At 56.0% G+C, this 13,660-nt stretch overlaps 1 protein-coding gene across 6 annotated transcripts in view; it reads right to left on the bottom strand.

The window, feature by feature from the left end:
• LOC101675309 (DAB2 interacting protein) overlaps positions 1-13,660 on the bottom strand; it is a 186,355-nt gene that overhangs the window by 115,220 nt on the left and 57,475 nt on the right. Inside the window, exon 1 of one of the 6 annotated variants that reach the window (XM_045082344.1) lies at positions 8,954-9,255. The exons of the other annotated variants lie outside the window; for them this stretch is intronic. Coding sequence (XP_044938279.1) covers positions 8,954-9,077 — 124 coding nt within the window. The 5' untranslated portion in view covers positions 9,078-9,255. Of the gene's footprint in view, positions 1-8,953; positions 9,256-13,660 lie in introns of those variants that run through there. 6 annotated transcript variants of the gene reach the window in all.

Here is a 13,660-nt window from a genome sequence, read left to right as displayed (position 1 = left end):
TTGTTTCCCACTTTCTATACTTCTAAACATTTTAGAATTTTTTTTTTAAAAATTCAAGAACAGAAAAAAAAAATTCAAGAACAATAAAAGACCTGGAAGTAACCCCTACATGCTCCCAGAGCTTATCACTGGGTGCTGAGATTAAAGGTGATTTTCTTACTTGCTCTGCTGGCTCCCCAACCCACTCCAAGGGCTCCCACTCACCTAGATCTTTCCAAAGGCCATATGCCACCACCTTCTTGCGGGACCTCTCTCTCCTGAGTGCCAGGTTCCCATCAATTTGGAATTTCGGGAACCCATTCAATTTTCATCCATAAAAACAACACGGTAGCATAATATGGAATCAGGCACAGTGACTAGGACCTCTGACCTCCTGTCTTGCCAAATACAGTGTTAAAACAATTACCACCCCTTGCATCTCATAAAAGGAATGTTCTAATCCCCAGAGGAGTCCAAAAACCACTACCTCAGACTAAAGAAACGTTACGAAGGTGGATTACATCGAAATGGACGTCATGGGCGACTCAGTGCACTGACCTTACTTTTCTTATTTTGCTGTCGGTCAGAGAACAAATGTGGACAGTCTGTCCAGCACTGCTCCTCAGATGGGAATGGCATTCCCTGTACAATCTCCCCCAAGCTTGTCAGCTCCTCTCAACCTGCCCTCTGCTTCCCTAGACCCCACACCGACTGGCCTCCCTCGGAATTCTCCAGGAAGCACGAATGACCTCCTTACTGGGCCTCTGAACCCTGCATCACATCTGAGTCCTTCGGGAAACCTCCTGGCTCACTCCCCCAAACTGATCTGGTCCTTCTCACCCTCTCGCAGCTCAGACCCACGGCCTCCTCCTTCGGGCCAGCCAACACTGTCACCTCTGTTCGTGGACACCCACTCTCCCCCGACCCTCTCCCTGTACGACACCGACCTAGCTTTCTGGCTGCTAAAAAGCATATTCCCAATCACAGCTCTGGAAAGAAACGTGAGGGTTAAACACCCTGATCTCTGCCCCTCCACAGCTGGGTCATGCTGAGCAGGTACTGAACCCATCACAGACTCAGTTTTCCCATCTGCAAAATGAAGCAGAGCAGGATACCAGAGAGAATGGGGATTTAATAAAAGGGTACACTGAAAGGACTTAGCAGAGCCCCTGGCAGGCCGGAAGTCATTTTCATAATTACCTTATTTTTAAAACCTTTCCTTCAATTCCCTGTGGCTTGCTAGGGTGGGTGCCAACCTCTTGGCTCACCGTTCAAGGCCCTGACCAACCTTCCAGTCATGTCATCTGCTAACCTGATTCCAGGAGACCTTCCTCCAGGCTCAGCTCCCTGAGGTTAGAGACTGGCTCTATCTTCCACAGCAGCCCCTGGCACAGGGTGTGCAAACAGTAGGTGGCTCATTAAAGCTCTGCTGCTCTGAACAAGTACAAGTGACACTTGGAGCAGCCTCTGGGGGAAGGGATGCCAAGGAACCATCTAGATGGTTCCAATCCCCAAAGGCATCACATTTTATTTCTAGATCAGCCTTAATAAAGGTGTAATTAACCCCTCAGGCTTTGGATGAACAGATAATGACAATTCATCCGGCCTATAATAATACTCTATGCTGCGACACACCTATTTGCTGGAAGTGCTTCTGAGCCCAGAGCCGTTTAGTCACTTGTCTGAGATCACACAGCATTTATGCTGCGGTCAGGACTCCTGCCCTGGCCACACTCCTAAGCCAAACCCAGTCTCCAGAACAGAAGTATAAATGGATGGGAAACCATTTTTTCCTTAGACTCTCTCTGACCAATTTACTGGTCTCCAATCTCTACAAACCTCCCCCTCCAAGAGGGACAGCAAGGAGCACGCATCGCTGGCTGCCCAGCTCCTCTGGCCTCTCTCCTTCCTCTTCCCTCTGCGCCGGCATCCGCCAGGGGCTGAGGGGGAGGGCACAGAGCCTCCCAGCCCCGCATTTTCCTCCCCATCCTCCGTGCATTCTGCCTTTTTCATTTCATAGCCATGTCAACTCATCACCTCTAAGGGCCAAGAAAAAAGAAAGAACATGGCCCAGATCCCGAAAGTGCTCTCCTGTCTGTCAGGGAGAAGAGAGGAGGGAAATAAAAGCTAACAAGGCTTCTGAAAGCAAAATCCCCAAACCACCTCTCAGGCACCCAGCAGCTGTCAAAGTCAACACAGGATCCCGGCAACGGGGAGGAAAGCCCATCCCAAATACAACCCAGGCAGCTGCCGAGTCTGGGATTCACAGACCAAGCACGGCTGCCTTTCCAAGGGCGTGATGGGAGTCCTCGGCCGCCCTTCCTGCTAACGTACAGGTGGGTCTGTCTAGACTGCGGAACCGAGCCGGTCTTTTCTGAGTACCGAGACTCCGGGGATTCTATTTTTTTTTTTTTTTTTCATTATCATTATTTGGAGGGCGATTGAGATTCCCCTCGCTTCCTTATTTATGCAGTCAGAGGAAATCACAGCACAGAGAGCCGCTTCCAAACTCAAGGCCACGTGGGCCAATTTCGGATGGATAATTAAATATTGAACAAACGCTGCGATGCCTCTGTTGGATCGGGATGGCTAAAAATAGCCACCCAGCCCCTCTACCCGATAACCACCCTGCCACTCGGTGAGGCAGCTCCCTGCTCAGTCTCAAATCCCTCCTCCCAGCAACTGTCAAACACAGCCTTGCAGGGGGGGTGGAGGGAGGTAGTGGGGGGAAGGGCTAGGGGGCTGGGGTGCTGTCGGGGCTGGGGACTGACTGTCCAAGTTCCCACTCAATGCAAAACAAAACTTCACCTCCCGGCAAGCTCCGAATGTTCCTGACCAGGAAATACTCTCCCTTTCCTGACATTTAAACTGAGTGGCCTGGAGAGGAAGGTGCAGGGGAAGTATCACAGCCGTGGCTTTTCTTTTAAAAACAGTCGAAAGGCTTCAGGTCATTTCTAAGCAAAACACGTATGGGATGTGAGTGTGATGGCATCAGGTGACACCAGAGCTCACGCCCTCTTCTCTCCCCCAGAAAGACCCAAGGAGGAGCCCAGCTGCCTCGGTTTCCCTTCCTGCACAACAAAAAAAACCAATGTGGAAATAGAATGAAAGAGTCAGAATTCCGGACCTGGATCTCTCGTCAATTTCTTTACATTGCCTTGAGCAAGAGGCCTTGGCTCTGAGGGTCTCAGTTTCCCCAGCTGTCAAGGGGAAGAGTTAGCTGGAGGTCCACCGTGCTGGAGGTCCACCGTGCTGAGCAAAGCAGGCTCTACTCCCCCATCCCAGCAGGTTTTGGTAAGCACAGATGGCAGCGGGGCGGAGACTGAGTGGTAGACCTGACCCACTGAGCTCAGGAGGGCATTCCTGTGTCCTCCACCCATTGACCACAGAAAAGAGGGAGCCACTTGGCTCCCAGGCCTGGTTCTAAGTGGAAATGGGCTTTAGAGCCTAGTGGCCTCAGTTCAGACCTTGCCTCACACTTACCACCATGAAGCTCGGTTTCCCAAGCCGGCAAAGAAAAGTGATAATGAGGACCCTATTACCTTAGGAGGGCGGAAGGGTCAAAATAAGATATGACATGATCAGGACAAGCTCTTGGCCCCCAGCCTTGGCACATATTCAGCCATTATCTTCCTTTTTATTGAAGGTGATAAGGACAAGCCAGGAACACAAAGGCTAAGAGGCTGACATTCTGGCAGATTAATGGGGACCTTCTGGCCTCCCTCAGGGACCTAGATAGCCCTGGGGAGTGGGCCTCAAGCTCTCTGCCTGTCTTCAGGGACCTCATTCCAGGGGACACTGAACCCTTAGCACAAAGAGACTTGGTGAAGAGACAAGGGCTGAGGCTGTTTGAACTGTGACCTTCCCAGGGAAAGCACATGGTTGACAGAACGCAAATGATGATGGGATATAGGGGCGGGGTGGGGGTAAAACCAGACCTAAGGGGTCACCTGAGTGGTCTCAGGCAGGCAGACAAGCCAGCCGAGAAGACTGACCTCCCACAGATGCCAACGGAATCATTTCCCTGACTCTTTCCCAATTATGGCCAGGATTTGGAGAGATGATGGCCAAGAACACTTGATGGAGTCGTTGACTGCGCAAATCAGATAGGAGGAGGAGGCCTTATCAAAGCCAAGGCCTGATCACAGAAAGATTCGCCTGCCCACAGAATAGTGAGGTGGTGCATTTATCAGCTCAGGATCCAGGGTCTTGCAGAACTGGACTCCAGCATTTCTGAGATGTGTGATGCTGGATATGGCTCCCACTCTCTGGGCTTCAGCTTCCTCCTCCTTAAAATCAGGATAACACCAGTATCCATCTCACAAGGTTGCTATGAGCATTAAATGAGATAAGGCAAATACAAAATTAAGCTCACTGCTGGTCTCTGAGAAAGCACTCAACAAACAAAAGCCATTTTAACTTCCTTACATGCCATGAGAAGAACTGAGTCTCCCAGCTCCTGGGGTATGTAAGGATGAGGAGAGCCTGCAGAAGCTGGGGTTAAACCCCGAAGGAAGGATTGTGTCTCAGCAGGGACAAATGAAGAGATGAGGCAGGAAAAGATAAATGTATGATTTCAGAGGTTGCATCCAAGTTGGGGACAGAGAGTTGGGCCTTGGGCCCTTGGGGGTACATTTGAAGATGAGGATGTGAGGGGACAAAAAGACACAACCAGCCCCCATCCTCAGGGTCTTGCCAGCCCACAGGGCATCTCGGCAGGGCTCAGTAAAATCAGGGTCCGTATGGAGTGGTCCCAGCCCTTGCCCTTCCCTATGGGGCACACAGGCTCTTCCCTAACCATCATGCCAGTTGGGAAGCAGCTGTGTCAAACCAGCACCCTCCCCAACCACATCACATCACATTCTCCAGGGGGCCAGCAGCCCCGAGTTCCACATCTAGTTCTATGAAGGTCCCTCTGTGCCTCAGTCTCCTCATCTGGACCCCAGGGGTTGAATCACTCAGCTGCCATGTTCTAAGCACTCGGAGGGGACCATCACCTCAGGAGGTCAGGCCCAGCCTTCCTGGGCACCACCACCACTCTTGCCTGCATTCCTCTAAGTGTGCTGGGGTGTTCCTGGGAAACCCCTCCTGAGGACTCTCAAACAGACTCCAGCACACCCTGAAACGAAAGGAGCCTGGGGAGAGGGGAGACGGATCACACAGCAACCAAAATATCAGGCCAAGCAATGCGACTATGTATGGATGTGGAGGAGGGACCAGCCATCTCAGGAGAATACATCCACCAAGGCCCCGCGTTGCGCAGGCGGGTAAGGATTAGCCCCTGGAGAAACTCGGGTACAAACAGAAAGAAAAGAATCAGAGCCTCCAGTGAGTATGAGGATGGGCATTCCAGGTCTCCTGAGCTGTCAGGCAGCAGCGCATGATAAGCCCTGCTTGACAGATGGGGAAACTGAGGCCCTGGGAGGTGCCTAGAGTCATATAACCAGTCACACAAACAGCTCATTGCTGAGCTAGTAGAATTACCACTCAGTACCCTGAAAAGGGCTCTGTGCCTCAACTGAACCTCAACAAGTCAGCTTCCTCAACCATCTGAGGGCTTGGGGAGGGCTGGGAACACGTACCATTCATCCCCATGGGCCCCCACGGCCCTGGCTGGAGCCCAGCACACAATAGGTGCTCAAGACATGTCTGCTAGTTGGGTAAATGGGCCAGACTTTATCTGGAACAAGGGGAAAACTTGCATTTCCCCCCAGCAGCCCTTGGGGGACAGATAGGTCAGAAAAACAAAACTTTTCTTGAGCTGGTGTGGGGGAAGGAGGAAAGGAACCTTGGCTGGTGACATTCTACTGGGGACAGCCCCCCCCCCATATCTATAAGCCATATCTAGCCTTCAAGCAGACTTAGGATCACAAAACCCAATGTGAAATGGCCAGCGGACCCTTGCCATCTAAAGGTCACTGTCTCCACCATGCTTCTGGTGATTGTCAATGGCAGATCTCACTCTGCCTATTTCTCAGATGGGGAGATAGGGAGCCCGAGAAGGAAGAGCCCTGCTTAGTGCCCCCACTTTCCTCAAAGCTGGGGGCGATGGGACTGTGGACACTGTCTGTCACTTGCAGCCCTAGGCAAGGACCAAGTCCTGCTCTCAAGTCCACAGAGCGCCCCCCACCACCACTCCACAGGGCAGTGGGGGCAACAGGCAGGGGGCTCCCTCAGAGGTGGCAGCCTGGCCACAATCCTCCTCAAGACCCAGCCAGCTGCGAACCTGCCTCCAGCCACCTCTTCCCTGCACTTTTCTGTTTCTAAATAAACACCCCTCTCCCCCCCGATCCCGAGTTCTCAGTCACTGTCCTTCCTCACAAGTGGCAGAGGACAGAATGGGTATGGAGCAAGGGCTGTGAGTGGTTGCGGCTGGGGTGCTGGATATCACCCCCTCTTCCAGGATCTGACATCAGCACTATGGGACCAAGCCCCCACACAGATGGGAACACTGTGCGGCCTGAGGTCAGCAGGGACCCGCCCAAGGCCACAGCGTGGCTTCCCCCAACATGAGTTGCCACCTGCGTCGGGGCACTGGCCTCAGGAAGGAGGGTGGCCCTGGGGGCAGAGGCCGGGATCTGGGGCTTCAGGGAGGGGGGTCAATGGCTGCTCTAGCTGTGCCACAGGCCCCCAGCCTCCACCATACACCCTGCCAGGCAGCTCTCATCCCCAGCCACGACTCCCCAAAACTCAAGGCCCTTTCTCCAGCCCCAACTACTGCTCCCCACTACCCCCCTCCCAAACCCTTCCCCTCCTCCACCCCAGGAGGAACTCTGTCCACAATGTCCAAGACAATTCCCTTCTGTCTTTCCACCGGCAATTCCTCCACCCAGAGTAAGAATACCTATAGCTCAGCCCAACTGTGGCCCAAGTGCCAGACAACAGAAGCTTCTAGCTTTCTGAGCACTTGCTCTCATCCTTAAAAGAACCTGCCGTCACCGCACGTGTCACTATACCCGTCTACCAGACTAGGCCAAAGGACAGTTTTGTGCAGAGCTGGGGCCTGGACACACATCTGACTCAACCACTCCCTGTGCTGAGGGAAATCACAGCCACCTGGTGACACCCTGTCCAAAAGTCACTTCCTTGGTGAAGTGACTTTCCCAGATCTAACTTCTGGACAGTGACAGGCTCCTCCCCACTCCCTGCAGGCTTTGAGCTCCTTCAAGACTGGGACACAAAGCAAGGGCTCCTGCCTAGGCGGGGCCTGGAAGCTGGGGCTCAGGTGACCGCTGGACACACTGTCACCTGCCCAGTTGGCAGAGCAGGAAGGGGACTTCCGTTTCTCTCGGGGCCTCTGCAGTCAGGAGCAGAAGTGCACCAAAGTGCAGGGGAGGTCATGCAGGGCATCTGCAAGGAGAGGGGAGGGCAGGAGCGATCAGGGTGCCCTGAGCATTAGTGGACATTTGTACAACTCCCATTTCTCCCAGCAGGAACCCATTTCCTCACTGAGTCCTACAAGTCCTGCTAGCCCCCTTTACAGCTCAAGAAACTGAGGCTCAGAAAAGACAAGTGGCTTGCCCGAAGTCTCTGTGCTCAAACCCAGATCTCTGGTCTTTCAGGCTAAGCCTGGAATGGGGCACGAGGTTGGGGGGGGGGGGGAGGAGCCACTTCAAGGAAGGCAAGGGGAGGTGGACCCCAGGCCTTGAGAGACTCTTGAGCACTGAACTCACAGCACACACCTGTGCACACTTCCAGTCTCAGCTTGAACCCATCCACGCATGGGGAACTCACTACTTCAGGAACTCACTACTTCCTGAGGAAGCCTTGTACATTGTTATTCAGCCCTGACTGTGGGAAAAAATCTTCCCTGTTCTGAGGAGAAGCAGATGAACGCCTACTGCCTGATTTACCCACAAGCTGATAAAACTGAGGTCCAGAGGCAGCACCACAGGGCCTGAGCCACACAACCGGCACCTGGGAGGGTGGGGATCTGACCTCAGGTCTACCAGTTCCAGGCACGGATCTGTTCATACCGCAGCCCAATCAAGCTCAGCGCTGGACCAGGCTTCCCGTTTCCCAAAGCGAACCACCCAGGCCCAGGTCCCGCTGGGCGCTACTGAGCACCCTCCTCCCTCTCACCCACTGCCCATTGGTGCTTCAGCGGTCCTGAGCCCCTTGACAGGGGGACCCTGGCCTCCCCAGGACCCCTTCTGGCCTACTTCCTCCAGGAGCCCCCTCCCTAAACTCCATCCCACCCAACCTCGGAAGGAAGGCCCTGCTTCCACCAGGCCCAAAAGCCAGCCTCCTGGATCACATGCCCTTCCAACCAAGGATCTTGTTACTGGAAAAAAGAAAACGCTGCTTCCCTTTCGCCTCCTCCCTGTCCTGCCTGCCGCCTTGAAAGAGAAACTTTTCAAAGGCAGTGGGCCCATCCACCAGGAGGGGTCCCAGGCAGATCTAAAAGCCCTGGCTGCTTTGGAGCCAAGGACTCCTGGGAAGGACCCTCTGAAGTCCAGCCACCTGTCCCTCCACCCAAGAGGTGGGGAAGCCTGTTAAGTCCCTGGGGAAAGGTGTGTGGGGGCGCTGAGATGCCCCCCCCCACCCTGTGCGGAGAGCCTAGGGCCCTGAAGGCAAAGTGAGGAAAGGCCAAATCCACTCCTGATGACTTCATTGCCAGGCTGGGGGGAGTAAACTGAGGCACGGGGGACTAGGAAGTGGCATCTGAGTAACGAATAAAGAGAACCCCGAACTGCAATCTCCCCTTTCCCTGCGCAAGGCACCAGAGGAGGTACCAGGGGAGACTAGAGCTTCGGATTCCCCAGGACGCTGGCAGAGAAAGGAGAAGCTGGGGGGATGCGGATCAAGCAGACCCAGTAGGGGACAGCCAGATAAGGGCGATTGCGGGGGTTGGGGGGGCGGCTAAGTAGACTGAAGGAAGATCCAGGGTCCTCAGCATTCCCCGGCATCAGAGGGCAAGGTGGAGGTAAGGGGAGCCCAGGGGTCGGGGGTCGGGTGTCGGGGTGGCGCCTACCCCTGGTGGGCCGGCTCCGGCTGCGGGAGCGGCTCCTCTGTCGCTGCAGCCGGGGCCGCCGCAGCAGCCGGTAGTAGTAGGAGGGCCTCCCGGTGCTCTTCCTGGCGCTGCCGCCCGCGGACATGCTGCCGCCCGCCGGGCACCGGGCTGGGCCTGGGCGCGCTCACACGGGCCCCATCACCCGCTCCGGAGCGCCCGGCGGGCGTCCCTGTCTTCTCCCGCGCGCTGGTGCGGGCGCCGCCGAGGCCAAGGCTGCCCCACAAAGTCGCTCAAACTCCTCCTCCCGCCCCCGCCCTCCCAGAGCAGCCGGCCCCGCCGCGGGGGCCTGGGACCGGGAGGCCGGGCTGGCACCGGCCCGGAAAGTCAGTGCGGGAGAAATCCCGGCCTGGAGTCGGAGGGGCGAGGCGGCCCGGAGTGCCCCGGGACCCCAGGCAGGTCCCCAGGAAGGTCACCATCTGCACCCCTCGAGCCCGAGAGCCGTGGCCCGACCTCAGGGCGCACGAGGCGCTCCAGCCCGCCCGCGGGTGTAAACGGTGCACACCCGCGTGCGCGCGATCGCGGGCACCGGGCAGGGCGCACGCCAGGCAGCCAGGCGGGCACCGCGCTGCGAATCCGGTCACCTTTTTAGGGGCCCGAATGAGGCTGACACCACAGGGCGCCTTTCTGCCCCAAGCTCTCTGAACTGAGTCTGGAGCCGCAAACACACCGCCTGGCGAGCTCCAGGCCCTAGCCCTCTAACCGGCTTGAAAAGACTTCCCTTTCACGCAGAAAAGTTGCCGGTTCTTTGCATTTTAAAAATTGCTCCGTTGGATACACATATTCTTTGTATGTAATTACAAATGCAGCGTGTATCTCCAAGTGCACAGAAAGGCGAGAGAGGTAATGAACACCTGTGTATCTCGCAGGTTTTGCCAAATCTGAACATTTTGCCCCCGGCGATCTGGACCCCCCCCCCCCAAATACACCACCACCGACGCGATGGGCTCTTCCTCTCCCTGGGCGTTCAGGGCAGCTCTGGCAAGCCTGCAGAAGAATCTCCGGGAGATGGAAAAGGGAGGCCCAGGAGGAGAGAGATGCCTACTCCCTCTACTGCCCTCCTGCTGAAAGACTTCCCCAAGTCACTCCCCAGCTCAAGAACTTTTCATGGCTCCCCAAGTCCAAACAACCTTCCTTGGTATTTAAGGTTCCAACCATCTGGCCCCAACCATTCTCCAGCCTCACACACTAGTTCCCCCCTTCTCACTCCTCTTTGTGCTGCTTCCAGAAGGGGCTGCCCTGCCAAAGGCCATCCTTCTAAGGCCCAGATTCTATAGCCTTTCCTGACCATCCTGGCCCTTCGTGGTCTCTCTCTCTCTCTCTCCTCCTACTTGCCCCAGCAGCAGCATTTATCTTTTAAGTTATGCAGTCACCTGCCTGAGCTTCATTCCCTCAAATATAGAAGGGGAAACTGAGGCCCTGACAGGGAGGACTGACTGGCCTCAGTCACACAGAAAACGGTAGAGGCAAGTGGTCTTAGCCTGGGGCTCCCAACACACAGTCTTAGGGGTGTGCTTGAGGGAGGGTCATCCGTGGGCGCTGGAGACAGTCTGGAAGTTCTCCAGAACAGCTGGAAAGGTGTGGCCCTGGAGGGGGCGGGGCAATCTCGGCAGAAATCCAGGCCGGGTTTTGCACCTCACAAAAAGAGCCCCCCTTCTTGGCTCCCTCAGCCCAGGGGGGAGGGCCCCCAGGTCAGGAGGAGTCTGGATCACAGCTGGAAGCCAGGCGCCTTCCCAGGACCAGGGGGGAGGGGCAGGAGGGGTACTGCTCCTATTAACCCAATCTGGGTTGTCCAAAGACCCCCCTGCTGGCCCCTCTGCCCGGAGTGGCCGCCTGTCCCTGCTGCAGATGGAAAGCCACCGTGCCTGCAAGGACACCACTGACCTCCTTTGAGTTAAGCATTGCTCTAGCTCATTCCCCCATGGCAGACGCTGCCCAGGAGCCTCCCTTGCCAGAGCAGAGGCCCCAGAGAAAAGCTGTAGGCACCTTCCCCTGATCTCCCCACTCAGGTGGGGCTCCTGCAGTCACCTACCCCCCCTTTGGCACTTCCGGAAAGAATGACCTCTCCAGCCAGGCCCATCAGTTTCGGTGGGTAGAAGCCTCCCAGAAGTCCAGCTCAGGGTCGGGGCATCGGTCCTGTACAAGAGCCTGGAGTTCATCAGGCCCAGTTTCCTTCCCAAAGCAGGAATGCCCTGATCATCCAGAGTCTGGCCTCCCCTTGAGGGGATGAGACATTCCCTGCCAAAAGACTGTCAGTGGCTAAGACAAGTGGTCTTGGCCTGGCATCCCCAACCAGTAGACTTCGTTTGTATGTGTGTAGAGGAAGGGGGGGGGGGAGCAGCCAGGAGTTCAGGGCCTCGCCAGTAAACACAGTTGGGCTCCAAGACCTGGCAGAGTCTCTCTGCTTATGCTTGAGTCTCTCAAGTTCTCTGTGCCTCAGTTTCCCCACCTGCGAGGAGAAGCGGTGGACCCCCAGCCTATCTACCTAGTGCAAGGAGGAGGGTCAGCTATTAAAGAGGAAGAAGCTTCCGCATTCCTGGCCTTGGGATGGGGCGGACATTGCCCACCGGCCCAGCTGAACACCTCCCCAGGCCTCTGGAGGGTCTGGAGTAGGAGCCAGCTGGGGTACAGAGGAGGCAGGGGGCCTGGGCTCCCTGTCCCTCCTGTTGTCGCAGGCCCCCCAAGGCGGCAGGCCCGCAGACAAAGGCTGCTCCCTGCACACCCCAGCAGAGCATCTGGAATCAATCCCCGCTTTGGAGCAAGCCACCCACCCCCTTTCACTGCCCCTGTGGCCTCCTCCCTGTAAACAGGAGCGGTCCTCTTTCTGGAGGCCACCTAGATGAGAAGAGGGGCATTTGAAAACACCCTCCCCACCACCATTTCCTGCAATAGTCCCCCTCCAAGGGGAAGCCGTCTGTGATTGCCCCGGCCAACAGGGGCTTCCCAGGCCCTGCTGGTCTGTGAGCTGGAGCCCCACAGGGCTGGCAGCCTGTCAGGGGTCTGTTCTCCACTGCTCTTTGAACCCCAGAGGGGCTCCTGGATAGGCCCAGCTCCCACCTCCTCAGCCTACTGCTTTGGGTCAGGGTCAAGACTGCAGCCTCCACACCCCTGAGCCTCCAAATCACCCCAGTACATTAAACACGTATATTTCTGGGTTCCCCCAAAACACCTGATCCCATGCTTCCAGATGAGGCCTGGGAAACTAAATCAGATCTGATCCCCCTCACCCCCTTCACCTGCCCTCAACAGCCTCCAAAAGTGAATGCACAGAGTACTGAAAAGGACCCAGGTTTGTCACAAACTGGCCACCTCCCCTTGCACCCCTGCCCACTCCAGCCCCTTATCTATCAAAGTCTCCCTGCTCATTTCCACCCTGCCTTGGCCCCGTTGGTCAGAGGATCTTCCTTCTGCACCTGGTGAACTCGTCCTTACCCCTCAGGACCCAGCTCAAACATCATCTCATTAAAGCAGTCTGAGTCCCATAGAGAGACCCTCCCCCCCCCCACCCCATCCCACCAGTTGGGTTGTATAATGAGGACAAGGAAGAAGATCAAGGAGAGAAGGACCCAGAGAATCTGCCTCAGGGCAGAGAACCATCCCTGTCTGGGTGTCCCGAGAAGAATTACACCCTGCTGGGCAGAGGGAGTGGGAGGCCTAAGAGCTGGGCTGTAAATCCAGGTAAACCCCAGGCCAGGGGTGGTGGGGGTCGCTCAGGGGGTCCCTCAGGCACCAGATGCAGAGCAAGGGGGCCAGCCCAGTGCAGTCTCCCATCCTACTGGGGTGTTAGGTTTAAAAGTCAGTGAGGGAGGAACAAAAATGCGTATTGTCAGAATTACCTCTGAAAAGCCTTCAATTGCCCATAAAGGACACTGCTTCCTGCAGTGTTAGGACAGAGGGGAGCCCGAGGTGGAAGGGCTTGGCCTTTATTGAGGGGCCATCTGGCGCAGGAGGAAACAAGAGCAACCAGAACCGGTCTCCTAACGCTCGATTCCATCTGGGGAAAAGAGGGGGTTCACGCCCAGAGGGGACCCCAGAAGTCCAGGACTTTCCACGGAGCAGGGCTAGAAGTTTGGCCTGGAGCGGTCTGTCTGAAGATGAAGTTGGATCTAATACTGAGAAGCTGTATTCAGCATTTGCTGTGCACCAGACCCTGTCTGGGGACATTCAACACACAAGATCTCATTAAATCTCACAACAAGCTTAAGAGGCCAGTGGTTACCTTCTTCATCTTACAGAAAATGTTGGTGGCACAGAGAGCGAAGTTCTCTAATGTTACACAGCTGGCACCAGGAGTCGAGATTTGAACCCAGGCAAGCTCTTAAGGCTGAGCAGGACTTTAATGTAGAGAGGAGGAGGAGCAACAGTCTGGAACATTCCATAGAAGCCAGCTTTGACAAGGAACAGGAGGAGGTGAAGAGGGTTAGGAGTCTTGACAGGGGAAACATTGGAGCCCACGCCAGGCCCCACACAATGGGTGTCGGAGGGCTCAGACCTGTCGGGTTTCCTGTCGGGACGAGGGTAGGCAGCAGTCACCAGGGGAAGTCCCTAACCGGGCAGCCCAGCACACATCCGCCTCCCGAGCCAGCCTCGACCCATGAGTGGCTGAAGCTCTGAGCAGGGGTGTGGATGGGGGTGCCGTGGGGGGCGCTGGTGGTCAGGGTCATTGGCCTT

The sequence above is a fragment of the Mustela putorius genome, unplaced genomic scaffold (assembly GCF_011764305.1).
Source record: "Mustela putorius furo isolate JIRA1106 unplaced genomic scaffold, ASM1176430v1.1 tig00000596_pilon_pilon_pilon, whole genome shotgun sequence".
Classification (NCBI taxonomy): Eukaryota; Metazoa; Chordata; class Mammalia; order Carnivora; family Mustelidae; genus Mustela; species Mustela putorius.
The sequence above is the reverse complement of the archived record's forward strand: the minus strand, read 5'-3'. Positions and strand labels throughout refer to the sequence as shown.